Raw genomic sequence first — 25,515 nt, 5'->3', positions numbered from 1 at the left:
GATTTTCGGCTCTAAGTGGTTGAAAAGGTAAACATCAGTTGTTGGTTTTTCACCATCCTGACCGACCTGCATTACTGCATGACTGAGCATTATATTCCAATTACGTATTGCAGAAGCGTGCAGCTTGAATGTGACTCCATGGAGGACTGCGCTGTAAAACAAAGAAAGATTGTCCTCAGACAATGGCTTGTTCAGTATTGTATAAAGTTTTTTGAGTGTGTTACCACATTAGCCATAAATAAACAAAGGCTCCAGGCCCTGAAGGCAGCTGTGGGTGTGCTGAGCAACTCGCAGGTGTCTTTTAGCATCTTTTTCCGTGTTTCAGTGAATTTCGGGGAATCTGACAGGAATTGGAAATTCCCGAACAACAAAGAGTTCAGATTACTAGTGTCTTATGTTGACAGAGGTGAACATTTTTGAGAACCAACGAAACATCCTTGTTCTGGACTGTTTGACTGTCAGGCAGGTAAAACTGTTGATGATGCAACATCGTATCATTAAATCCATGCAGACCTTCATTAGCAGACGTTTCCTTTGTTTTAACATGGAACTGTAGCTTTTAATTAAAAGATTGTTTCCTAATTTATTTTATGACTGTTTTGTTGATTTTGCCTTGATATAAAAAGCACATTAAATTTTCCTCTTATCGTTTTTTTGGGTTGTTTCTTTGAATGTGTTTTCTGATTTTAAAAGCAAGTGAAAAGTTCTATCAGAATCCTTGACTATGGTGTGCATAATGATTTAAAACATGGACCAGTTTTGGGTCTCATCAGGGCAGAAATGATAAGAGATAATTTGATGTGTGTATTTCTAAGCTAAATGTTGAACAATTTCCATATTCTGCTGTATATACTCTTAAGTAAAAAAATAACACAAGTCCTGCAAACAGATTAAACTTCAGTAAAAGTGAAGTATTTGCAGGAAAAAGTACTCATGTATCACAAAATCAAAAAGTTACAGTTGAGGGAAAAAAAGACAAAAAGTAGAATATTTCTCTCTGATTTCAATCAGAATAAAATGTAAATGTACCTCAAAAACTACAATATTTGATTAAATGCAGTGTAGTGGGTCTCCACTAATCATTGTCACTTCACTGTGTGTGTGTGTGTGTGTGTGTGTGTGTGTGTGTGTGTGTGTGTGTGTGTGTGTGTGTGTGTGGTCGGTAGAGGGCGCTAACAGCCGTGTTTCCTCCTCCTCTGCAGCTCAGTGAAGAAGCATCTCAGGTGTCCTTCACTGAACACAATCACAACTCTCTGCATGTTATTGTTGATTGTTTACAGCTCTGATTTATAGTCTGAACTGTTTTTTTTTTATTCATTCTTACTGTTTTAACATTAAGCTTCTGAATTCAACTTCTGCATAAAAGTTGCAACAAAATCATATTTTGACTTTATTGGGGTGAAACTTATATTTCAATCTAAGAAGCGTATTTTTCATTATAACACAGTTTGACGGTGTAAACATAAAAAAAAAACACAAATACAAGCTTCTGTGTGAGAAAACTTCAATCATAAATCCATCAGGCGTCCTCCCCATTACACCTCCTCCCGCCCCTCTTCCTTGATTGGCTCCCGTCTAACAAACGTTCCACCCATGCTGCCTGTGATTGGTCCACTGAGCCGTCCGTCACCTTGGGAGCGCCCGGCTCTGGCTTTGGGCAGAGACGCACCGCTGCTCCCCTTCTATGCTGTTTAGTGCGTCGAGCGGCGGAGGGAAGTGGAGTTTGCGCGTCTTGTTGTGCGTCCGTGGACCAACAGCAGCAGCAACAGCAGCAGCAGCAGCGGTGCGCTTTTTCCTCCTCCAGACCTGCAGGCATCCCGGGGAGCAGCCACGCCGCGCATGCCTCGGACACCAGGCGGAGGAGGATACTTTGCTTTTTTTTTTTTCTTCTTCTTCTTCTTCTTCTTCTTCTTCATTATTTTTGACTGATTGAGACATACATATCTTTCATTTCCCTAATGGTAACCAACACCGAGCAGCCGGAGACATGTGGAATAATCTGGGGAAACTGCACCGCTTCTCACTAGTGTGCCTTCTCCTGACGCTGTGCGCTGAGGTGAGAACTTTTATTTTTATTCATCTGGAAGGTGGGAGATGATGCTTTATGATGGTGTTTTAACTTATCAATCGACTGGAAGTTTAATTTTTATTTTATTTATTTATTTTTTTTTGTAGAGGGGGTTAAATTCCAGCCTTAATTGAATTGCGTGCTCGACTGTTGAATCATGTGATCTCGGGAATTTCTAAATTTGCTCTTCCTTCAGGGAGATAAATTAGGTTTGCAGTTTAACAGGAACATTTTACAACGTTTCCTGTGTCATGAGCTGTGTATTTGTCTTGTAACAGAAATCAGCTGCTCTTTCTACTCATAAAAACATAAAAGTTATGCTCAAAGTTTTGGTAATATTCCCCCTAAAGTTCAGTCAGTAACTGAACCTTCATTCTGCTTGGTTATAACAGAGCATGTCTGGTGAAATAGCTTCACATGTCTCCAGTGCTGCTTCACTTGCGTAGAAATATTTCCAGAGAAGAGCAACCAAATCTTTAATATTTCATCTCTCGGATCAGAGTTATTTCTCGTTTTGTTTTTTTTTTGTTTTTTTTCTGGCGACTCGTTTTGAAAGAAGGAAGATTGTGAAGCAGCAGCAGGTCGTGTTGTCAAGCACTGAAGTTCAACTGAGCCAACATGTACAGTGTAGTAGTGTTGGCTGCAGAGTGACTGTACTGCAACAAATATGAGTAGAAGAGTCGCGCTTTCACCTTAAAACTGCGCACGATGTGAGATGATTCCTCACGTTTCCAAATGAGAAACATCATTTTTACATGAATCAAAGGGGGGTTTTTTTATCTGGAAAATGCTGTTATTGTTGTTTAGCACTTGATCCTGAAACACTTGTAGAGATAAATACACCATCATGTGGCGTAAAATGACACTTTTATAAGGAGAAAACATTTTGTACGGTTTAACCACATCACGCAGCTCCCTTCACTCTCTGTCGTCTTCTCTCCTCAGGTGTCTCAGTCCACGGGTTATTTCGAGCTGCAGTTGATTTCGGTGGAAAACCCCAAAGGTCAGCTCCTGAACGGCGACTGCTGCGACGCGGAGAAGAGCGCGGCTGAGGGCCACTGCGGCGCGGACGAGTGCGACACCTACTTCAAAGTGTGTTTAAAGGAATATCAAGCGGAGGTCACGACCGGTGGACAGTGCACGTACGGCTCGGAAACTACTAAGGTTATCGGTGGGAATACTTTTCAGCTCAAAGGCGGCCAGAAAACCGGACAGAACCGAAACAACGATGCGGGGAAGATCATCATTCCCTTCCAGTTCGCGTGGCCGGTAAGTGGATCGTGGATTGTGTCGCTTTGAGGAGGTGTGAAATATGACAGATTTGATCTTTTACGGGGGTTTTTTTGATGTTTGATGTTTGAGGAGAGATTGTGTAAAAGTTGCTGATTAACCATCTGGATGCATCATCAGACCACCTGACTGATCACTGACTCTCTCAGGCTGTGAGTGTGACCAAAGTTTAGTATTTTATGATACTAAAACGCGGATTCACCTCAGTGCTGATCCATGTTGTGTCCGTAAAATGCAGAATTACAAGAGTTAAAGTTGGTGTGAAGTGGAGTTTTTTTCCTGACGCAGCCTAGAATCAGTCATCAGAGCTCCTACAGAGTGTAATCTGGCACATTTTGGCACAGTTGTCTTGAGTCTCTACATGCTTCTCATTCTTCCATCTGCGTGTCCGTTTGGAGACTCTCGGTGTCTCTACATCACCAAACAGCTCCTGAGAGCCACGTATTAATCTCACGGAGACTTTTCGGTGCGGTTTCTGATAAAGTCAAAGCCATCAGAGCGCATGACGCATGACTTTTACGCACAAGCGCGGCGGTGCGGTTGTGTGTCGGTTTGATGAGTTACCAAGCGAGCTGCTGTTTGTGTGGCTTCGGTTACAGTGTGTGGAGGGCAGTGGAGGAATGGGGGGGGGGGATTGACGTGTTTGAAGGGGGTTAGAAATAAGGATTTCCAAGCGAGTGTTGATTAAGAAATGGCAGGTAATTTATTATCTAATCTAAACAGAGCAGCAGGAGCCAATCAAAACCTGCTCCGGCTCCTTATTTGGAGAGCCAGCGTGGGAAACAGGAACAGTGTTGGCAATCAGACCTTTATGAAAACTACTGTGAGAATGACCATTTCACAAGTTATTTTTGTCTGTTATTGCATCTTAAAGGGGTTGTTTGACAGAGCGGTGACATCACATTAAACTGTTTTCATGAGATTTCTCTCATTTCAACACGTCTTGACACAAATTGGTTCGATAATGACATTTCACCGCTTTATTCTCTCACTTGTTTTATGAAATGAAGACTTCTAGGAATCACTAATACACAAAAATGACTTCACACATGGACTCTCAGTCTATCAAACCAAAATACACTAAAAAACCCTGTTTGGAGCTTCTCCAATGTAAGGATTTGTGCTTTATATCAGTCTAGATAGAGTATCTTTTTGTACTTTTTAACACTCGCTCAGAAAAAATAAGCAGCTTGAAGACATCAGTCTGGACTCAACCTGTCCCATCTTATCTTAAAGTTTAGACATTTTACAGACTAACTGATTAATGAAAGAAACTGAACCAATCTTGTAAATATTCACACGTTGCAGCTCCTAAAGCAAAACGTGTTCTTGCTTTTAGAAAACAAGGAGGATCAGACGGATTTAAGACGTTTCCACTCTGCTAAAATGATTTAAAATCATCCAACTATCAAGACTCGTTCCAGCCGTAATCGCTGTGAAAAAAAAAAAAAGGCAGAAATCTTTTTGCCCAGCGCGTTCACGGCAGAACGTACATATCGGCTGCTTTGTGTGTGCTACGTGACCTCTCCATTCATCACTCCCCATGGTCAGCTGTCAGCAGAGGGGAAGATGGAAGTAGTAAGTTGGGGCCCTGCGGGCGGATACGGTTACCACTAAGTTGTGTGTGACACAGGCGGTGGATATCAGTGTCACCAACTACTCAAACAAGTGAAGATCCCCTCGGTCAATCTGGGCCGGGGGATGCCTTTACCTCGCCGCCTCTCAGGTTCACGCTCTGTCCGTTACTGGGTCATTGTCTCACTCGGCGTGTGTGTGGGGTCAGTATTTTCCACTATCCTCCCGGGAGGCGGTGTGGAGGAGTGTGTGTGTGTGTGTGTGTGAGAGGGGAGGGGACAAAGGGAAGGAGGGTATCAGTGTACAGTCTTCTGATGAGGCTGTCAAGGGCGAAGCAGCTTTTTTTAAAAATATCTTTACACATTGTTTTTTTTTGGAGGAGTTTTAGTCATCTGGAGCTGTTTGTTTCATGTCGTGTTTGTGCTTTAAACATCACTACGGTGACGAATCCTCACATATGACCTGACAAAACGATGCAATCGATGAACTACAGCTGGAGAGATGCAGAAGCTTCTACTGATATCAATATACAAGAGTTTAAAATATCTGATCAGCATGAACACATAGCATAAGCTGACATATGTGATAAGGATCAATTCAATTTGTTCTTTTTTTAAGGATTGTGACCAAGATGTGACATTTTGCAGTTGAAAAAAAAAAACATCTGCTGTCTTGTTAAACTTATCTGTTCTGCAATTTCTTCTTATTTATCAGCCGACACATAAACCTCTCTCATATATCAGCCAGTATCTCAGTCTAGCTCCACAGCCAGCCGTTATCTTCCACATCACTTGTCTTTTCAAACATATTAAAAGTTGTTTAACACATGAAATGTCATAAAATTGTGAAATATGGTTCCTAGAGTGCGGTGGGACGTCTTCACGTTGCTCGAGCTGCAAATCTTCAGATTTGAGAAGCTTGAATCAATGAATGAATGAATGTTTGGCTTTTTATTGCTTGATGAATGACTTCAATTAGTCTAACTGAGCTAATTAGACCAACTGAGCTGAAACAAGTCGTATTGATGAAGGAGACAGACAGCAGAGTTGTAAATATTCTGACCTGATGGCAGATGTGTTCGAGCTTCTCCGATCTTCAACCGAGGTGTGATTTTGCTTCCGGAGCAGAAGTTAAGTGCAGGTCAGGACTCATCTTCTTTAACGCTTTGAATCTTTTAATTGAATGTTTTTGTACGTTTATCGTGCACCATGGTAATAGTGACATGCTAGGAGTTTTTATCTACACGCTCGATCTGTCTGGAACTAGAAGGCTGTTTGCTTAAAAAAGACAAGACAGTTTTTTTTAGAAGTTGAAAAACATCCCTAAATGAAAGGAGTTCATCTTACAAAAGAAATCAGAGGCTTTGTTAAGTGGTCTGTTATCTCTCTACACAATATGATTCAGATTTTTGACTGCGGACTGATAATTCCACTTGTAGGATGATTAAAAGTGACTAGATTAAAGCAAAAGGAGCTCAAAGCCATTGTGCTTTGATTCATTGTTAGACTTCATCTTTATTCTCTTGTTTGCGTGATGATGAAAGTATTTAGCTGATGATAAAAAAAAAAAATACCTTTAATGTACATATTTTCTTTTGAGACTAACAGATCTGTCTCCATCTCGTCCTCCTCTTCCTCTACAGACTGTCTGCCGTCGGTTGCTAAAAGTCTCTTTTTTTTTACGCGGCTGCATCCTTTAGCCTCTGGTGCTGCTATAGTAGCGGACTCCTTCGGTCGGCCGCCGGTATCTGGGCCACTGGTTCCTGACATGAATTAGCGATGGAGGAGGAGAAAAAAAAAAAAAAGACATTGTTCTGGCTCTTTCTCTCCTTTGCTGACCATTTCTCCTTCATGTTAACCCCTCTGGCTGTTTGGGTCTTTAGTGACATCTTTTTTCATGAAAGAAGGGATGAGGGAGAGGAGGAGGGGAGGGGGGGGGGGGGGGGGGGGGGAGGATTGACCGATGGAGCGAGGGAAGAGGAGGGATGCAGCCCCTCTTTCAAATTCAAAAAAAAAAAAAAAAAAAAACCCTCAACTCGCCTTCCTTGTGAGGTTTCTGTCACGAGGGAGGTGTATTTTTAGGATGCAGACACTTAAGATGCAGTGTTTTTTTTTTTTTTTTACAGTAGTGAGAGGAGCAAAAACAAGCATTTACTTCTTCTCTTCCTCTTCTGCTCCTCCTTCCTCACCCAAACCTCCCCCCACCCCCCCACCCCCACCTCCCCTCCGTCTCTCCATCTCCCTCTCTCCCTCTCTCCTTATGGGGTATTTTTAGAGCCGCTCTGTCCTCCCCTCACCCCTCTGTGAGTAAATCAAGGATCAAGGGTGCGCACTCCTTCAGTTTCATGGCCTTGTTTTTTCTTGCCTCTGCCCCCCCCCCCCTCCTTCTCCTCTCCTGCCAGAATCCCCCCCCCTCCACCCCCCCCACCCCCCACCCCCCACCCCACCCCAGCCTGGCAGAGCTGAGAGGACAGAGGTGGAACAGCTGTTGTTTGGAGACGTGCTCTTCCTCCTCCTCTACCTCCTCTTCCTAGAATAAATGTTTTAGTGAAATAGCATTAGGAAAACAGGCTATGATTACAGCGCCGGGTGTTAGATCACCTCGCTCGGGAGAGCAGTATCAGTGAGCAATTGGACGACAGCGAGTCGTCTTCTTCTTCTTCTCCTTCGCTCGTGTTTTTCTCCATGCTGACAATCGACTCGGTTTTGGCTCATTTTGCCGAGTGCGTCCTTGGCGAGCTCACCTGCTCTTCCGTCAGGAGCTCTTCTTCTTCGCTGACGCTTTTATGGTTGATTAGTTTTGGGGAAAAGGAGGAGGCGGGAGGCGGGAGGAGGGCGTGATGCCCACGTGGATGCGAGGTGTACGGTTGGAGTGTGAGTGATGATGCAGCACGTTTCCTGCCGCTGCCGTTTAGAAACTAGAGAGTCTCTGATGATGCTGGAAATACTTTCAGTGATGTTAAACACAAGGAATCAATGTGTCAGAACAACAGATGCATAAATCTAAAATTAGTGAGGCGCTAAATGAGACGTTTCTGTTGTTCTGCTCTGTCAAACCAGAACGCACAGACATCATACACACACTGTAAAAAACAGCAGAAACTAACCTTTACAAAGACGTCAGCACCAGTAAATCCACTTTAAAGTCAGAGAAGATCTTGCCTGGTTCATAAATCATCAAATTTCTGACTTTTTCTCCAGTAACATCCATGCTTTTGTCTTCATTTTGAGTGTTGAGAAGCTCTATCGGTACATTTTTTGACATTACTAAAGCTCAGAACGTCCCATCAACATGGTTTTTATCTCCCTGGACCCCCGACAGTCTCCTCTATTCATTCATATATGGATATTTGTGCTGTTTGGTCATAAAAACAAAAAGTTACAGCATTTAAAGTTACATTTTTAGAGCATTTATGGTACCACTCACGTGCAAAATTATGGCATTTCTGAGTAGCAAGGGCTCAGAGGTATAAGGCTGATGTTCATAACTTTCTGCAGGTTGTTGGTGAGAGGTGCTTTGTTGGGACCACGATGAAGATGCTTCTTCTCATGTCATTGCTGTGTGTAAATAGCTAGCTACCGTAGCTAGCTATTGTCGAACATCCTCGATATTTTGTATGTCCAGAGCAAAGAGACCGAACAGCAGCACATAGACAGCAGCTCCAGTTGCACTTTTCCTTTTTTCTTGCATGCATTTCCACCGTTTTTTATCAACCATGCAACACTCAAAATCCAAAAGTGGTGTCTCATGAAGCAGGCAGGATAAACTGAGACATGTTCTTCAGTGGAAAAGAACAAATTCAGACCCAAAAAAAATGCTCCTTTGCACCCTCTCTCTCTCTCTCTCTCTCTCTCTCTCTCTCTCTCTCTCTCTGTCTGTTCTGTGTGTCTTTAATAAGTCTAAAAGCCTGCAGGATGACCACAGCAGGGCTCTGTTACGCGGTGACGAGTCTGCTCATCTTTCCCACGCTGCTGCTGCCGCTGCTGCCGCTGCTGCTGCTGGTTCCATGTCAGATGACCTGGTTCTGCTCACAGGCGTGTAAATGTGTGATTAGCTGCTCCGTCTGTCCGGCTGATCGATTGATGACGCTGCTGCCGGAGTTGGTTTGATGTGTGTCTGATGCGTCTACAGGAGCTGCTTTGTACACTCGTAGTAATCACACTGCAGTCACATTAAGAGGTCTTGTGTCTCATGTTTATGAGGACAAAAGGAACGACGGCACGAGTTTCATACTCGGTTTAGGTGAAGATAAACACAGGAAAACATGTAATGTGATGTCCTCTTAAGTCATACTAAACAAGTTTGTGCATGATTTGTCAGTTAATAGAGAAAATAATGCAACTATTATGATAATTGATTCGTAATTTTTCAAGCAAAAATGCCAAATATTCTCTGCTTCCAGCTTATCCAATGTGAAGATTTGCTGCTTTTCTTTATCTCGTGATATCAAAACTGCATATTGTCGTTTGGTTTTTTTTGCCTCTTTTATGTCGACTGTTCAGATAAAACAGGCATTTTGAATGTTACAACATAGATTTTCACTATTTGCAGATTCCAGCTTCTCCAGGTTGAGGATTTGGTGCTTTTCTCTGTTTTTTATATCAGTTGAAGCATTTTTTTTTTTTTTTTTTGATTTTTGGACTTTTTGTCGGACAAAACGAGACATTCGGGCTCTGAGGAACTCGTTTTTTATCGTTTTATAGACCAAATATCTTAAGCCATGAATTGAGAATAATTAAATGATAGTGAAAATAATCATTAGTTGCATCCCTGTTTAACTTTAACTCATCACATTATCGTTGTCAAGCATAATGGGAATAATGTCAATAATGAAACTGTCAGCGTTACATATAATTGACAGTTCACAATGAGGTGACCTCATACAACAACAAAAAAAAAAAAAATGGATGAACGCCGAAGCCTTAATGTTTCCTTCATGGAATCCATTATTTTTAATAACAGGATGCCTCAGAGTCCATTATCACGGTAATAACACGGCCTCTTAACTGGTAACGTAGTGTGAAGCGACATTATTGTTGCTATGGTTACCGGGAGTTTAACATACACTGAGCACAGATTTGGATCTGTGGAGTAACTGTTGTTTAACGGATATCTGCCAGCCAATCAGAAACAAGTATTTCTTCTCGTTCATGGAGTGTTACTGTATTATCGCTCAGTGTTTGTTTCGTGTACTTGAGATACAGTTATTAATGTGTCTGTCACATTAATTGTTTCTTTGAGTGTTTTTTTTATTATCTAGAGCTGCAGCGATCGCTCAATTAATCAAATGACGGGACATGAATTGATAAGGTTGAGTGATTATTTGTTTGAAGTCATTTTTTTCTCAGGTGTGAATATTTGCTGGAGTCTTGTTTGTGTTTTGGACTGTTGATCAACACAATTTGAATATGACAACTTGACTTTTGGTGAAATTGTAACAAACATTTTAAAAAAATAAGATTTTTGCCTTTGTTTGATAGTTGAAAGTCCAGAGTGAGGCAGGAAACATGGGCGGATCGAGGGATACGACAGTCAACAAAGGTCTTCAGTCGGCTACCAGAACCCCCTGCCATGGGAATAAAAAAAAAAAAAAAAGTCTGACATTTCACAGACTTACAAAGTAAACAAACAAAAGTTATGTTTACTCTGCAAGTTACTCACCAAAACGCATTTTGTGTATCCTTGCGGTCTAACAAAAGCGTTGAATGCTTTTCCTTCCACATAAAACATCTGCAAAACTCTTTTTTTTGTGAGTGTGTGTGTGTATTTTAAACCCTTCATCGTTTTCATACATGTTTACTAGCTTGTAGTCTTCTTCTTCTTCTCTTGCCTTCGCTGGCACGTTGCTGCTGCGGCCGCTTTACAGCCACATGTACATCACTGGAATAGTGTGAAACCATAAAAACTGCTCCATAGTGCTTCCAGAGGACCAAAAACTCCACAGGGTACCTTTAATTGTGAAAATAATCATTAGTTGCTGTTTATCTTTTTTATGTTATTATGCATTGTAAGCTTGCTAAGTGGGGGGAAGGTAGAGCAAGTTAATGATCCTATCTGCATATATAAGTGCAGTCCATTTACCGTTTAATGTGCATACAGGTTCCTGCACGTCTATGAGTTTATGGTTGTTTCTCTACGGTTTGCTTTTGTGTGTGTGTGTGTGTGTGTGTTTATGTGAGGCAGAGGTAATGAAATGCATGCGGTGTGAGCACTGAGGTGATTAAAGCATGTTATCACACACGAGACACACACACACACACACACACAGTGCGGCTTAATTTCCCACTTGACTCCCAGTAGTTGTTCACAGGGCTAATGGAGCTCAGCTGGACCTCACCGAGAGACAGACAGAGCGAGAGAGAGAGAGAGAGAGAGAGAGAGAGAGGTTATGAAATAATGAAAGGCTAGATGGGAAAGAGAGAAAAAGAGAGGTGGAGGTTATAGATGACCAAACCCTCCATTGTTCTTCTATTTGTTTACCTCCTTATATCTCACATCTATCTCGTATTTATCTTGTCCATCTTCCCCTTTTTTCTCTCTCTCTCTCTCTCTCTACATATTTCGTGATGGCTTGGCTCCTGTATTCTAGTTTTGTTAGCTTGTTTTACGAGCTTTCAGGGTGTGATCACACCTACTGTTTGCTTTCCTTGGTCCGAAACAGAGTGGGAAAAGATCTTTTTTTTGTATTTTTGTATTGGGCTCATTCGGGCTCGCACTGTGAGTTTATGAAGTGGAATTTTGGATTCCCATCATGCTCGAGGCTAGAGGATCCGTAAGCAGTGGCCTGATTTTAATGCTAGTTTTAATGCTTACCCTATTGGCAAGTTTCTTTGTCTGAGAGAGGATTTTTTAAGTGTACTTTCAGTTAAGCATGACAGATTTCTTGGTCATTTTTATGCCTCTGCGCAGGCGACAGCCGTGGCCGGAGGCATCGCGTTTTTTCGAGTTGTTCGTTGCGTCCCATTCTTGTGAACGCAATATCTCAGGAACGCCTGGAGGGAATTTCATTACATGTGCTACAAACATCCACTTGGACTCAAGGATGAACTGATTACAGTGTGGTGGTCAAAGGTCACTGTGACATCACAAAACGCATTTTTTGGCCGTAACTGAAGAATTCATAAAGATAATTATGAGAAAGTTTCGCACAAATGTCTAGTAGGATAAAATGATGAAGTGACAACATTTTACATCCAAAAGGTGAAATGTCAACACTTATTCAACACCATAACTCAGGAACAGAAGGGACAGATCTTCTGTGCTGCCTGGTTGAAGATGTGTGTGAAGGAGGTTTCAGAATTTGTAGCTTCATTGCAGCAACATCCACATCTGAAGCATTGTCTGCTGTCATGGCTATGACTTCCAGAATCAGCTTTGTTGGTTGAGCATGTGAACACATACAAGAAATATACACCTAATAGCTTTTATAATTCCTTCAAAGTTGTCACTACAAATAATATATGAGTCTGGACAGACTTGGATCTAAACTGTAACTTGGTGTTTATCCCCGTTAAGAGCACATGAAGTAGTAGATATAAATCAATGACTCCCTAACATGACTGTCATTCTTTTCATGCACAAATAATAAACCGAGCTAAAGGACTCCAGACTTCAAGTAAACCACTGCAAACACGCTCGGTATGAACGCAGCCTGACTTATTGTTCGGCCTTCCAAGTATGCTGAAGATATTAAACAGGGCTAATGTGATGGAAATTTTCCCTGATGAGTATTACTACCACGTTCTTCTTCTTCTTCTTCTTCTTCTTCTTCTTCTGTAAACTGATGCAACAAGGACATCGTGCAGCCAATCCATCTCCAGAGGGATTGAGAGGGATTGGGTGAAGGGTCAGCAGGGTTTCTCAACACATCTGGGGCTACAGTCTCTGTCAGTAACCTCAGTTACCCAACCTCCCCTCCATGGAGAAACTCTCCAAAACACTCACACGCTTCTCAATCAACTACAGATCCATGGCACACTCGTGATTAAGGACAATTCTGGTTTATTACAACCATTTTTCGTATTTTTCAAATAAAAATGTGAATTCAAATAAATATCGAACAGATTTCTTATAAGCCTTTTGAAAAATCCCTCCTAGTTTACCGACACATGTGAGCCTGAAATTTCTCTCCTGTGTCCCTGTTTGTGCTTTTCAGATATCAGCCTTATTTTACTGTTTCCTGATCACTTTCAGCTGTATCGGAGCCGTGTTAAGTTACCGCCGATGAAAACATTTCCTGCCGTCGCTGCTTCATATTAAAAGCTTTCCGCAGACAAACCAACGGGAGGCTTTTATTGTGGAGGACTTAAAGGAAATGAAACACGTTTATCGCCGAGTCGGCGGATCTTCGTTAGTGGCGCTATTCTTCAATAAAAACAAGTCGACACGACAAGATCTGGATATAATTGGAGCTCTTTGAAATACTGCAGAGAGGAAGAGTACAAGCAGCCACAGTGATGATGATGTTCGATGAAGAGCTGCAGACGACCAGCACACCTCCAACAGGAAGCCTAAACAACTTATATTACCTTGTTTATATTTATTTTACCTTACACAATAAAATGTTCTAAATAGCAATGAAATTGAGAACAACTGAAATCACATTTTTTTGTCTTCACAGACAGTAAAGTAGTGAAAAAAGGTATGGTTGTGGTCAAATGTGAACACTAGTGATAAATTACTTGCTGAGATCAGGGAAACACGGCGGCGTCACAACAACAGTATTTCCTGATAAAATATGAGCAGATGATCAGACAGGAAATGAGAGAGAAAATGAGCTTTAACTTTGACCTACTGTACCTGCAGCACTGTAGTTACGTGCACACAGTTTTCCTGTGCATGAGCTTCATTCAACCATTTATTCTGACTGTTTGACTTGTAAAAAATCGAATTAATTACTTTGTTGACATTGTGAATAAAGTTGAAGTTGAAACAGACTTGTCGACTCACTTGTTCTGGAGCTTTCGGCATGATCACGTGGGTCTTCTTCAACAGATGTGGTTTCCTCAGCTGTCATGACCTCGGGCTCTGAGACATTTTTAAGGTTATTTTTCACATTTTTTTTCTCATTTTCACACACAAAACGATCAACAATCGCTTGTTTCAGCCTTGTTCTCGTCCATGTTGGTTAAAAAGTTGAGGCTTCTTACCGCAGAAGGCCAAGCGATCTGGTCAAAAGGTCTAGAACAAGCAAGGAAGTGGACCTTGACTTTACTTCATGAATTAACTTTTTCCCAAAATTCTGACACTTACAGACAAAGCAAACAAACAAAAGTTTACATTAAGCTTTGTCTCTGTCTTTCTATCAGTCTGTATCTCTTTATCTTCTGTGTTTACACACTTAAACGAAGCCTACGTGTGCTCGACCGCATGACAACAACCGCACAGCTCGGCGTCCGAACCGCTCTCACGCCACTTGGAAGCGTCTCCTCCCACGGAGGTTAAAACAACAATCGAAGCTCGTGTTGCCGCGCGGTGAAACTCGTCTCTGCTTCCACCTCGTCGTCGCATTAAAGAGTTTTATTCTATCGCAGGTGGGCCGTTTATTCGTCACATCTGTGTGTCTGGTGGGGGTGGTGGTGGGGGGGGTGGGGAGGGGGAGGGATGGAAACACAGAGAGAAACGGAGATAGAGGAGGGCAGCTGCGTTGGGCAAAATGTCAGGAGTGGATTTGAGAGCGTTTACATAAGGCCTCTCTTGTGCTGCTCTCTGGAGTGGGTCTGCTACATGCTGAATCTGGTATTCACGCCTGCCTCAGGTGTTGGCTTCTCGCTAGACACACAACTCACAACACACAATTTATGGCTGCATCCAGTTGTTAGCGGATGAGGATGAATGACAGAAAATAGTCTTATTTAGGGTCCGTATTTGCTGGTATCTTAGCAGCTGTTAGTCCTCTAGGATCTCTTTTGGACTTTTATTTGTGATGTTTGGCAAGTTTTTCTTGAAACCACAGCACTCAGATGGGAACCAAGCAAACACGTAAGCAGATTCCCAGCAAATTGAAGTGACAGTACCAATGGCGCAATTCAGACTGAAGCAGCAAGAAAAAAATTTGTTTAGATATCGATTCATTTAGTGATTATCAGGGCTTGAACCAGCGTATCTTTTGAATACTAACCGTGATGTGTCTGTGGCGTCAAGAATAGAAAGTGGGTCAGATTCAGTTGTTTGGTTTACTTGTTCTTTAACATTCCCAGAGCTAAACCAGTAGACGGCTCCAAATTTAGACTACACTACAAACACTTCCAGTCAAAGGGTTCCCATTCACTTGAAGGAGAAAGTGTGTCCAAAACTTTCTTGACTGATCCTGTAGTCGACTGAGCAGTTTAGTATCATTTGTTACCCGAATAAAAAGGGTTAAACTAGCGATAACATTCCAGCTTTTCAGTTGTGAGGATTTTCTGCTTTTTTCATCATATATGATAGTAAACTGATTATTAACATCTTGTCTGAAGAACAAAACTAAAAGAGATTCAGTTTCAGCAAATCCTCATGTTGGAGAAGCGAGAACCTACAGCTAAAAGCAAATAAAACAATAAATTGTTCATTGTATCAATCAATATCAAACATACGGATGCATGCTTGTCGGCTTTCAGCTCATGATTTAAATATTCAGCTCTGATTAGAGATGATGATCCTGCACGTCGTTAGTTAAACTTTGCTTTGCAGCTTTACACCTGAGATGCTGCAGCGCCTCCTTGTAGACCTGGTTTCCATCCTGCAGCTCTTTGCGTGTCCTCTTAGCCGTGCGTACCTCTACACGGTGCCGCCTACTTCCACATTTCTGCATCAGTTCCACTTGTGAAATGTCACAGTTGTTCAGTCTTGAAATCGTTCTTGACCAGGTGGTAAAATCCTGCTGGATTTCCTCCGTGAGTCACTGTGGACTTTTACGGTCATGGTTGTTCTGAATTTGGCTCTGAACCTCGATTGCAGTTTATGCACAGTCTTTCCTCTCTTTTCCTCGTCTTTTCTTCCCCCCCTTTTCTCTCTGTTTACAGCCTGTTGTTGAATCAGCAAGCTTCAGCCAGGCATTTGAACTGGTTGCAGACACATTCCCAGTATTAAACTATTTAGGCTAGTTTGTAGAAAATCTGTCAGATAAATCACATTTGGACAAGTGTTATATAAAACGCCTTGAAGACATTTTTCACAGAGCTTATAGTGATTTCAGAAATGCTAACAGGACTTTCTAGTATCATAATTGCACTGTAGGAGAATTAAGTTTGTCTTTTTTTAGAACTAATGAAGCAGAGATTCTGCTAAATATTTGATTTTTCATGCTTTTATTGTTGAGATTTTGTTAATGCTCTTGAGATCACGTCATCGTGTTTTTCTGTTTTCTGTCTATTGTAAAAAAATTTCCATTTTTGAGCACTAAGGACTTCAAAATTGAGTCTGCAGTTACATGACAACTAGGCTCGAAAGCTCCACAACATTTACTAAATGGACCTTAAGTTGAGAATGTTTTGTTTCCGATGTCAAGAAGGAACTTTGAACTAGAGCAGCAACAATTAGTCAGTTAATTAGTTGATAATCGATTGTCATTTTGCCAACAGTTTGTCTTTTTTAGAATTAATTTCAGCTTAATATGAAGTTTTTCATGCTTTTCATGGTTTCAGATTTTACTTTCTTCTATTTCTTTTGATTGTGTGATCTGACAACCTTGCAGCCGTCACCTTCTCTTAAAGCAAAAATAACAGAATCAAATGCATGAAAGCACGTCAACCGTTGTACAGTTCATTACCTCGGAGGAGACAATGCGGTTCGTAAAACAAAGAGCCTCCTTCTCATCGCCTCTGACTCTCACACATTGAGAGATGAGTTACGAGCAGTTGCGGTCGCGCTACAAAGTAAACCAGTAAAAGAGGAGACAACCTCAGCTCTTCTCTTGTGGTTGTGATACACAGTATGGTCTATATGCAGAGTGGCTGTGTGAGTGTAGCAGTGGGAGTGCGAGTTGAGTGCAGCAGCAGCAGCAGCAGCAGCAGCGGCAGCATCTGATTACAGACAATTTGACGAGGAGGAGGTAATGAAAAGCTGAGCACAATGTTGTACTCAGATTTTATCGCTGTACGTGCTGTGACTTACTGAGATCACTGTGTTTGTTTGAAGTTGAAGTTTGGCCACTTCTCCCTGCATTTCATCAAAAAAAAGAGGAAAACATTAACGCAATATCAAGAGAAAGTATGTTACTCTATATTTAGGACTAGAAAGTTATATTTATTTCGAAGGACACAATTAAATTAAAGGCCTAACTAACGGATTTAAGGCTGTATTTTCTCCATATGCTCCCTTTACAGATCATACACGACATCAATTTACTATAAAATTCATAAAATTCCTCTCCGGAGGAGGCGGAGTAACCTGGAGTGACAGAAATAGCTTTTCACGCGTTTGGTGTGGGAAAAGTGAATTGGGTCATTTCAACATTCTCCCGTCTCAGTATAAAGACCTGATTAGATTAGCTTTGATTAGCTTTGCTGTCTGAACGAGGCCTCCTCAGGGAGGGTTGGAGCGGTGACGTCTCCTTAGAGAGAGGAGGTGGTGGTGATGGTTGGGGGAGGGGGGCAGGGGGGGGGCGGCGGTGGGCTTGTTCTGTTAATAACGTGCTAAATTAACCATCCCAGCCTCTCTCTCTCTGCCGGGAGCTACATGTTTTATTCATCTCAATAGCCTAACAGGTGTGACATGACAGGTGTTGCTGTTGCTTTTTTTTTGTTCTTCTTCTCCGCCTGATCACAACTCTTGAAAAGTTGTTAATTGGGTCTCAGGTTTTTTTTTTTTTTTACCGTTGACAATCCCCTGCTGCTGCGAGCTCTCAATTAAAGGAACATTTGTCTTGATTTTAGTCCACCTTCAATAAAGTGACACATAGGAGAAGAATACATGATGGTGTTTTTTTACATTCTGTGTAGATAATATTTCTCCTATTAACTTTACTGAGTTAGATAATAAGCAGCTGATTGCAGGTGATGCTAATTGTTAGCTTCCCAATTTTTCTTGCGTCTGTTTAGAACAAACAAAAACATGAAAACAATGCATCACTCCTTGTGTACCAGAGGATTTTTCCTAGCAAAGAGCAACCCAACAGCCGTGACCGAATCACTGAATTTTAACAATGATAGAGATTTACAAAACTAGCTTCCTATAGTTGACCAAATAATCAATTTCAAGCTCAATTTAGCAGCTGTTCCGGAGCTTTTGATCATATCACAGCGGGTGGAGTTTGCTTGGTCGTCATGGAGCTGGAGATCGAGGGGATAGAGATGTTAAATTTACATATTTGAGCGCTACGGACTGAGCAACAAGTCTGGAAAGATCCAGAACATCTACTGAATGCACCTTCAGATGAGATTGTTTTGTGAACTTTGCACTAGAGCTGCAACGATTTGTCAGCAGAAAATGAACCGTTTTGATGATAGTTTATCATCGTAAACTGAATATCTTTGGTTTTTGGACTAATGGTCGGACAAAACAAGACATTTGATGACATCACTTCATAAGACTGACATAAGGAAAATGTGATTTTTCAATATTTTTTTGACATTTTATAGACAAAAAGAACATAATAGTAATTGTTAGTTGCAGGCCTACGATCCTGTAGGAGTTAAACAGTGTCTGGTGGTGATTAGTGGATTTACAGTCACCTTATTTTTAATTATTTAATCTAATTTTTAATATCACTATTATGTTTCAAATATGTTAAGTCATTTATGATATTTCCTTGTCACTGTATTGTATTTATATCTGGTAGCTTAAACTTTATTTTGTCATTATATCACATACTTTCTGTTATAGCGACTCAGCAGTTTAATACTTTAAGGATAGTTTGATTTATAAATGAGTGTATTTTCATGGTTTTTAGGAAGATTCTACTCAAAAACCAAGGCTGAGACGGACACTCGCATCACTAACACACCCACACCCAACGTGGCGGGAAACAACGGCACTAAGCACCTGAGTGACAAGTGGTGTAACGAACCGATTTATTCAGTTTAACTCCAAAAAACTCTAAAGTCTCATGTGAAGTCTTGACTTTTGATAAGTGACCTGAGAGAAGATGAAGAGTGTTGTCGCAGCAGCAGCAGCAGCTACTACAGGATAAAACTTATTTGCATACATAGCAAATAAATTCATAGTGTGTGTGTGTGTGTGTGTGTGTGTGTGTGTGGAGCAGCTCCAAACCGTACAGTATATTCTCAGTAGACGTGTGTGTGTGTGTGTGTGTGTGTGTTGCTCGCGGCTGTTCCTGTCGTGGCGAAGCAGTAATTTATTCATTGAACAGGTGAAGGCGGAGAGGAGTGGGCTGGTTTCTCCTCCGCCTAATGAAAACTCAAATCCCTCTGACTGCTGTAAATTGGTTAGGAGGTGTCAAGTGTCTCCCAACACTCCCCCCCTCCCACCCCCCTCACCACCACCACCCTCCCTCCCTCCCTCCTAACCCCCCTCCCCATCACACACACACACACACACACACTTGACTCATAAGGTCGTCTCACCGCAGACAGCGGGGACGTGACACTCTGATCCTCGAGCTCCGCTCTCCTTCAAGGACACATAAAGCACACAAACACACACTTGAGTCCTGCCACACACACACACTCAGATATGTACACACACACACACACACACACACACATACATACACTCAAGTGTGGCTGCTCTGAGGCCGCGGGACAGCCCCATCTGTCTGTGAGCCAGTGGCTGTGACATTTAAAATTGATTACAAAGGGGATGATTGATTATGATAATGTCCACTTATTTTCAGTCATTACAGCGTTATGGCTGCTCACTGGGCCCATAAATCACCGCCGTGTCCTCTCGGAGGCTGATGCTGTCGTTTCTGCTGAGACTTCAACTAAATTTTCCTCAGGCTGAGGTCATGGTTTTTTTTGGATTATGAATGAATGGAGTGAAGATTAGAGGAGTTTGGAGATTATGCTCATGTGTAAATTGATATATATATACCTGACACGGACTTGGACCTGTCTGCTAGCGAGGACTGAAGATAGTTGTAACATTTCCCTCCAGGTTCTGAATCGATTGATCCGAAGGCTCCAATGGAAATACTAATAACGACCCCTGTTTGACTTGATGCGTCCAAGAAGCATTCAAGACTCATTCAAATCTAATTCTTCAAACCATCTCTGGAGGATGGCTGAGACGGATTCCAGACAGATGTTTGGATTTTATTTGTTTTAAACATATGCAAAAGATACAAGTTGATGTGCACAGAAATAATTTAAAAAACATGTGATGGAGAGATGCAGAAACCCTGGAAGGGGCTTTATCAGGACTCTCTCTGATGCAAAAACACTGTAAGGATGGGAAAGAAAGAGAGAAAACAACAGATCAGAAAGAAATTAAATTAAAATCAAAATGACTGGTTACTAGTGGGCACTTAACCAATATAATCTATAAGGACAACAGCGGAGCAGAGAGAGAAACAAACCATATGAGCTGAAAATGTTTAAATGTCTCTCCAACAGTCATACATAATCTTTACTCCTCCCAAGTGTAACAGTTTGTGGAAGTTGCTGCTACGGCGTCTGTCCCCTGTGAGAACGGCAGCTGAAGTCACACAGAAATCATTTTTGTTGTTCTCCTCATTGTAGTGTTTATCTGATCCCTGATCGGTCCCACTGCTGGATGGTGTTAGTGGATAAGAGAGCATTGATGGGTGCAGGAGTGGTTATGGTCCATTATAACGATTCATCTGTGTGCTGGTGTTAGTTTATGGAAAATGGTTTGCCAGTTGTGCTTATTCTGCCGGTTTCAGGTGCATAACCACCAGCAGCTGGACTGGAGTAGGACCTGGGCAAAATGGGAAAGACGATCTGGCTCATGGAGCTGCATATATGTGTCTGAATGTGAATGAAAGTGTCTGGATATGAGACAAGACCAAGTATGTTGATCATGTGATTAAGAGCAGAGAACCTGTTCACACCTGGTTTGAAAGCCACCTAAGAAGATTTAAAGAAATGAGTTTTAATCACTGCCTGATTATATTATTATCCTGCTGCTGCTGCTGCTGCTTCATTCTCACAGTCTGCAGAACGAAGCGTTTCCCACCAGACGGTTGAATTAAATAGTTTAACATTTACAGTCTGAAGAGGAAAAGTTTGAAAACCGCTTTGTCCCCATCTCATCTTATTTTGGTGATGTAACTGCACAGCTTTGGCTTTCTGCTCGCTCTGACAGCCAGGCTGGCTCTGACTCCGTGATGGTGTAACTCGCTCTTACACTCTCCAAGAGAGCAGAGGGTAAAACTGAGATTGTGAAAATCTCATCTGGCTCTCTCTCGTCTGAATGCAGCTGCGTGACGTAGACCGCTCCGGGCTCACAAAACCTGCCTGAAAAACATTGACTGGATGGATTTTCTCCGTCTTTGATGACAATAGTAATTCAGTGTGTGTGTGTGCACCTGAGATTAGAAATAATCTCTGCTGCTTTATCGTCTCTTTTAGACGCCCAAATTGAACATTAAAGTCTCTTATGTATCAGTCATTTTTCTGCATTGATAGATTTTTGTTAATTTAATGTATTAATGGCATCTCTGCTTACTTTTCTATCAAATCTTTTTCTTTGTTCCCGGCTGAAAAGTCTTCAATATCACAATGATAATAATAATATTCTACTTATCAGTTTACATCACAAGAAGCAAATATTTATTCTTTATCAGTTTGCTTTGAAATTAACTTGATATAAACATATTTTTAATGAAAAATTCCACTGAAACTAACTGGTTTACACTCTTAAATGAGAAGATTAGCAGTTAATTGGTTTAAACCACAGTGGAAACACAATACGGCTGCAACTGAAGACTATTTTCATTACAGTTTAATCTTATTTTTTTTTTACAATTAATCAGAAAAATGATGAAGGATGTCTGTCACAGTTTCCCAGAGACTTCTTCAAATGTCTTTTTTTTTTTTTTTTGTTTGGTCACCAGTCCAAACCCAAAGACATCCTGTTTACAATGACATAAAACAAAGAAAAGCTTTTATAGTCGCTGGAACAAGATCATCTTTAGTTGTTTGTTTTTTTTATCACAGCTGAATATGAGCAGCTTCTCAAACCCATGAGTGTTAAAGTGATTAGTTGATTAATAGATTAGTCAATCAGAAAGACAATTAATTGACGACAAGTGAGAAAATAACATTATAATAACATTTATCACTCAAAAATAGACACACTTTTCTCTGTTTTATATCGTAAATTCAGTATTTGTCTCATGTGATGGGCTTTTTTTAATTCATTTTATAGATTAAATGATGATAGCTGCAGCCCCTGTAAATACTGAGTCATGCTTTTAAGGACATCTGTCTGTCTGTGCGGTTATATTCATCATCAAAGCTGAATGTAAAGGCCGCCTAATTTAAATAAACAGCTCCAAACTTGCTCACGAAGCCACCCTAAAGCAACTACCGAGTACCTGTAACAACACAGCCTCATATCTGACTCATGGGTTTGTCTCTCCTGCAACTTTTCTGTCTCTCTACACTCTGAAACCTCTTCAGAGTACCATAAAATTACCTTGAAAGTGCCATAAAGCACTTTAGCTCTCTACCTTCTTGTTTCATGTCTCTTGTCCTCTCTCTGCCTCTCTAATCTCTCCCAGCGCCACTCTGTAACCTCCCCCTGTAATATTCCCCTGCAGCCCTCAGTCTCTCTGAGTCAGACTTGGGTCATGGGAACTCACAGCTGCTCGTCCGGCCCCATGCGGTTGACGGACAGCGAGCTCCATCTCAGTTTGTTTGCTGATGCCCGTGAAAAAAAGGGAAAAAAATAGCCCTTTGCACCTGAAACAATCCAGAGTTTGAGTTTGTTGCCGTGGGATGGCCGAGTCCGTCTCCTCTGGAAAGTAGGGCATAGTGTGCAGGCGTGCTGGGCTTTTACGCATAATATCCACACAACACTGTATCATAGCGGTAAATAGTGTGTAATAATGTCATATAATGTTAGCATTATCCAACACATAAGAGCAAGGTTTCCTCAAGGACATTGTTTACTGCTGGTGTCACCTTTATGTGAATATCTAGCTGCTGTTTATCATCTTTTAAACTAACTCCAGTCTGGTTTTAGCAGAGATTCAGCAGAGAGTCTGTGTTTGAGTAACAGATCCACGACTTTAAAGGCTTATCAGACACTGAAATGCTGCGTAGCGTAATAATGATACCCACAGACAGGATTTCACAATATTGGAAAGTTATCACGGCTGCACATATTTCATCTTTCATCGCAACCGTCACGAGGTAAACAGTAGAACAAAGGCGTTCACCTAATAAAGGAATGTGCGCTTGTATGTACGTGATCGGCCAAATGCTGCTGCTTAATGGATGATGTTGCGTGATGAAGGTTGTGGCCTGCTTCAACTTTTTCGCTGGATGATCCTTTTGTTGAAGCTTCATGTAATGTAGTTTTTTTTTTTTTTTTTGCATAGGCTGGGTATCAAACTTCAAAGCTTTCTGAGCACATCAACAGCTGGCCGACTCTTAGGCTTGTTTACTTGTTGTTTAATCAGCTATTTCTTGATCTTAATTGCAGCAAACGCTTATAACTTTTTACTGTATGTATTAACTTTGTCTCGCTTTTATTCTGGAAGTTTTATCAGCATGTGAAAACGATTGTATAATATCCTCTGTGGCTCTGGAGTCTGAGAAAATAACCCTGATGATGTCATAGTGATGTCATTAGGATATTTTAGACTCGGAAATTTATGACAGAAAGCCTGAGTTAGAAACTGGGTGTGTGGACTTGTAAGATGAGAACATTTATCAGAGGGGGTTTGACAAAAAAATGCATCTGAGTTGCATTATGGGAAATGTAGGATTCAAGCAAACAAAGCAGGACATGCATGTTAGCAGTCTTAAGGTTAATGTTAGAGAGTTAAATCATTTCTTCTGGCGTTATCTTAGGCTTAGTCTTTATTTGAAGTGAAGCCCGTCTCTGCTGTAATATACTGCCAGTGTTTCCCTCGCCACTTGACTTGAAAGGCCCAGATCCCTGCAGGGAAGGCAGGAAAGATACATAGGAAATCAATACAAAACCACACAAAAAGCCCTCGAGCAAGTTATCAAATCCCTGCTAGTTCAAGGGGTGCCGAACTCCCCCGTGGAGGCGAGGGGAAGGCGAAACATCCGCCCTCTGGGATCAATACACAGTCACAGAAAAAAAAAAAGACGATCGAGTGACGTAACTCAGTACCTGTGACCCAGAAAAATTTTGGCTCAGTCAACCAGATTATCATAAAAAATACCGGACTTATGGAAAATGTGTCGGTGGTTCCCAGGTGAATGTTTTGTTCTCCAGCTGAACAGTGGCTGCGTTTGTTAACTAGCCTGAGGCAGATGGAAGCTAATCAGTGACAGCACTGTGGGAACAAGAGTTATTTTCCCATCGTTATTCAGCGTTTTAAGAAAAAATGTGCGTAGTCGAAAGTACTCGTGCGTGTCTGTTTATGAGTGACGGCAGCACATATCTGAGTTTCTGTGTAAACTCCACATGGTCAAGTGGACATATCTGAGTTTCAGCAAGAATGTGTGTGTGTTTGTTTCTCTCTCTCTCTCTGTGTGTGTGTGTGTGTGTGTGTGTGCGTGTGCAGTGTTTTTCTATTAGCATGCACTTTGATAACCTCTGCCTCTCTTTCTGTTTCAGCGAGGGTACACTGTGATAGTGGAGGCGTGGGACAGGGACAACGGCACACACAGTAATGGTAAGGTTATTCCTCTAAACTGTTTCCAAAACAGCGTTTAAGAAAATTAAAAAAAAATGTTTTTTTTCTCCTTTCTCTCCATCCCAAATCACACGCTCCGAGGTTCTCATGAGTATTGTATATTATTTTATTTTTTTTAAGTATCTGAGATCTACTTCATGTGATTATGCTCAGTATTTGCTCCATTTATTTGCTTAACTGGCTGATGACTTTGACTGACCGGTCACACTGCTAGTGATGATGTGTCACAGGCGTGTGACTCTATTTTAATGATTATAATTCAGTTGAGATGCTCATTGTATAGTATACATACATCACAAAGAATACAAAGTCTGAAGCTTTGAAAGCGCTGGACAGATTGAGCAACACAGTCCTAGAATATAAGAATATGCAAAGCTTTTTTTTTCTCACGGGTTACGGTTAGGAAAGGAAAAGTCATCGGGCCATTAGAATAAAATCAAGATCATCCTCTGGGGGGCATGAATGTGCTTGGCAGAGTTTATGGCGGTCTGTCAAGTAGATTATGACGTATCTGGTGTGTTAAATTGATATTTTAGCCCGAGGGTCTTTACAAGAGGAAAATTCACTGACCGAGCATCCAACAAAGAAAGAATTCATTCTCTGAGGAGCATGAATATCTCCAGTAAATGTTAAAGAAGGTTTTAAATGTCTTGTCATGGACTTAAATGTTGGACAAGCAGAGTTTTTGACCTGATGGTGGCGCTAGAGGAAATGTTTAAAGGTCACTAAAATGATCAGGAATCCTCCTCTGGGGACCATGAATGTTGAAACCAAATTTCATGTCAGTTTTGCAAGTAGATGCTCGGATATCTTGCTCCGTAACAAAGTGAAGGTCTGATGG

General features: G+C 41.3%; 1 protein-coding gene across 2 annotated transcripts in view; it reads left to right on the top strand.

Moving 5' to 3' along the window:
- Positions 1-1,396: 1,396 nt before the first annotated feature.
- Positions 1,397-25,515, top strand: part of LOC122997967 (protein jagged-2-like) — a 67,591-nt gene continuing 43,472 nt past the window's right edge. The window contains exons 1-3 of one of the 2 annotated variants that reach the window (XM_044374386.1): positions 1,397-2,056; positions 3,014-3,337; positions 24,596-24,653. In XM_044374386.1, coding sequence (XP_044230321.1) covers positions 1,988-2,056; positions 3,014-3,337; positions 24,596-24,653 — 451 coding nt within the window. In that variant the 5' untranslated portion in view covers positions 1,397-1,987. The remainder of the gene's footprint in view (positions 2,057-3,013; positions 3,338-24,595; positions 24,654-25,515) is intronic. The other variant, XM_044374387.1, reaches the window with a different exon arrangement.

The sequence above is a fragment of the Thunnus albacares genome, chromosome 15 (assembly GCF_914725855.1).
Source record: "Thunnus albacares chromosome 15, fThuAlb1.1, whole genome shotgun sequence".
Taxonomy (NCBI): Eukaryota; Metazoa; Chordata; class Actinopteri; order Scombriformes; family Scombridae; genus Thunnus; species Thunnus albacares.
This window is presented reverse-complemented; position numbering and strand designations above follow the sequence as displayed.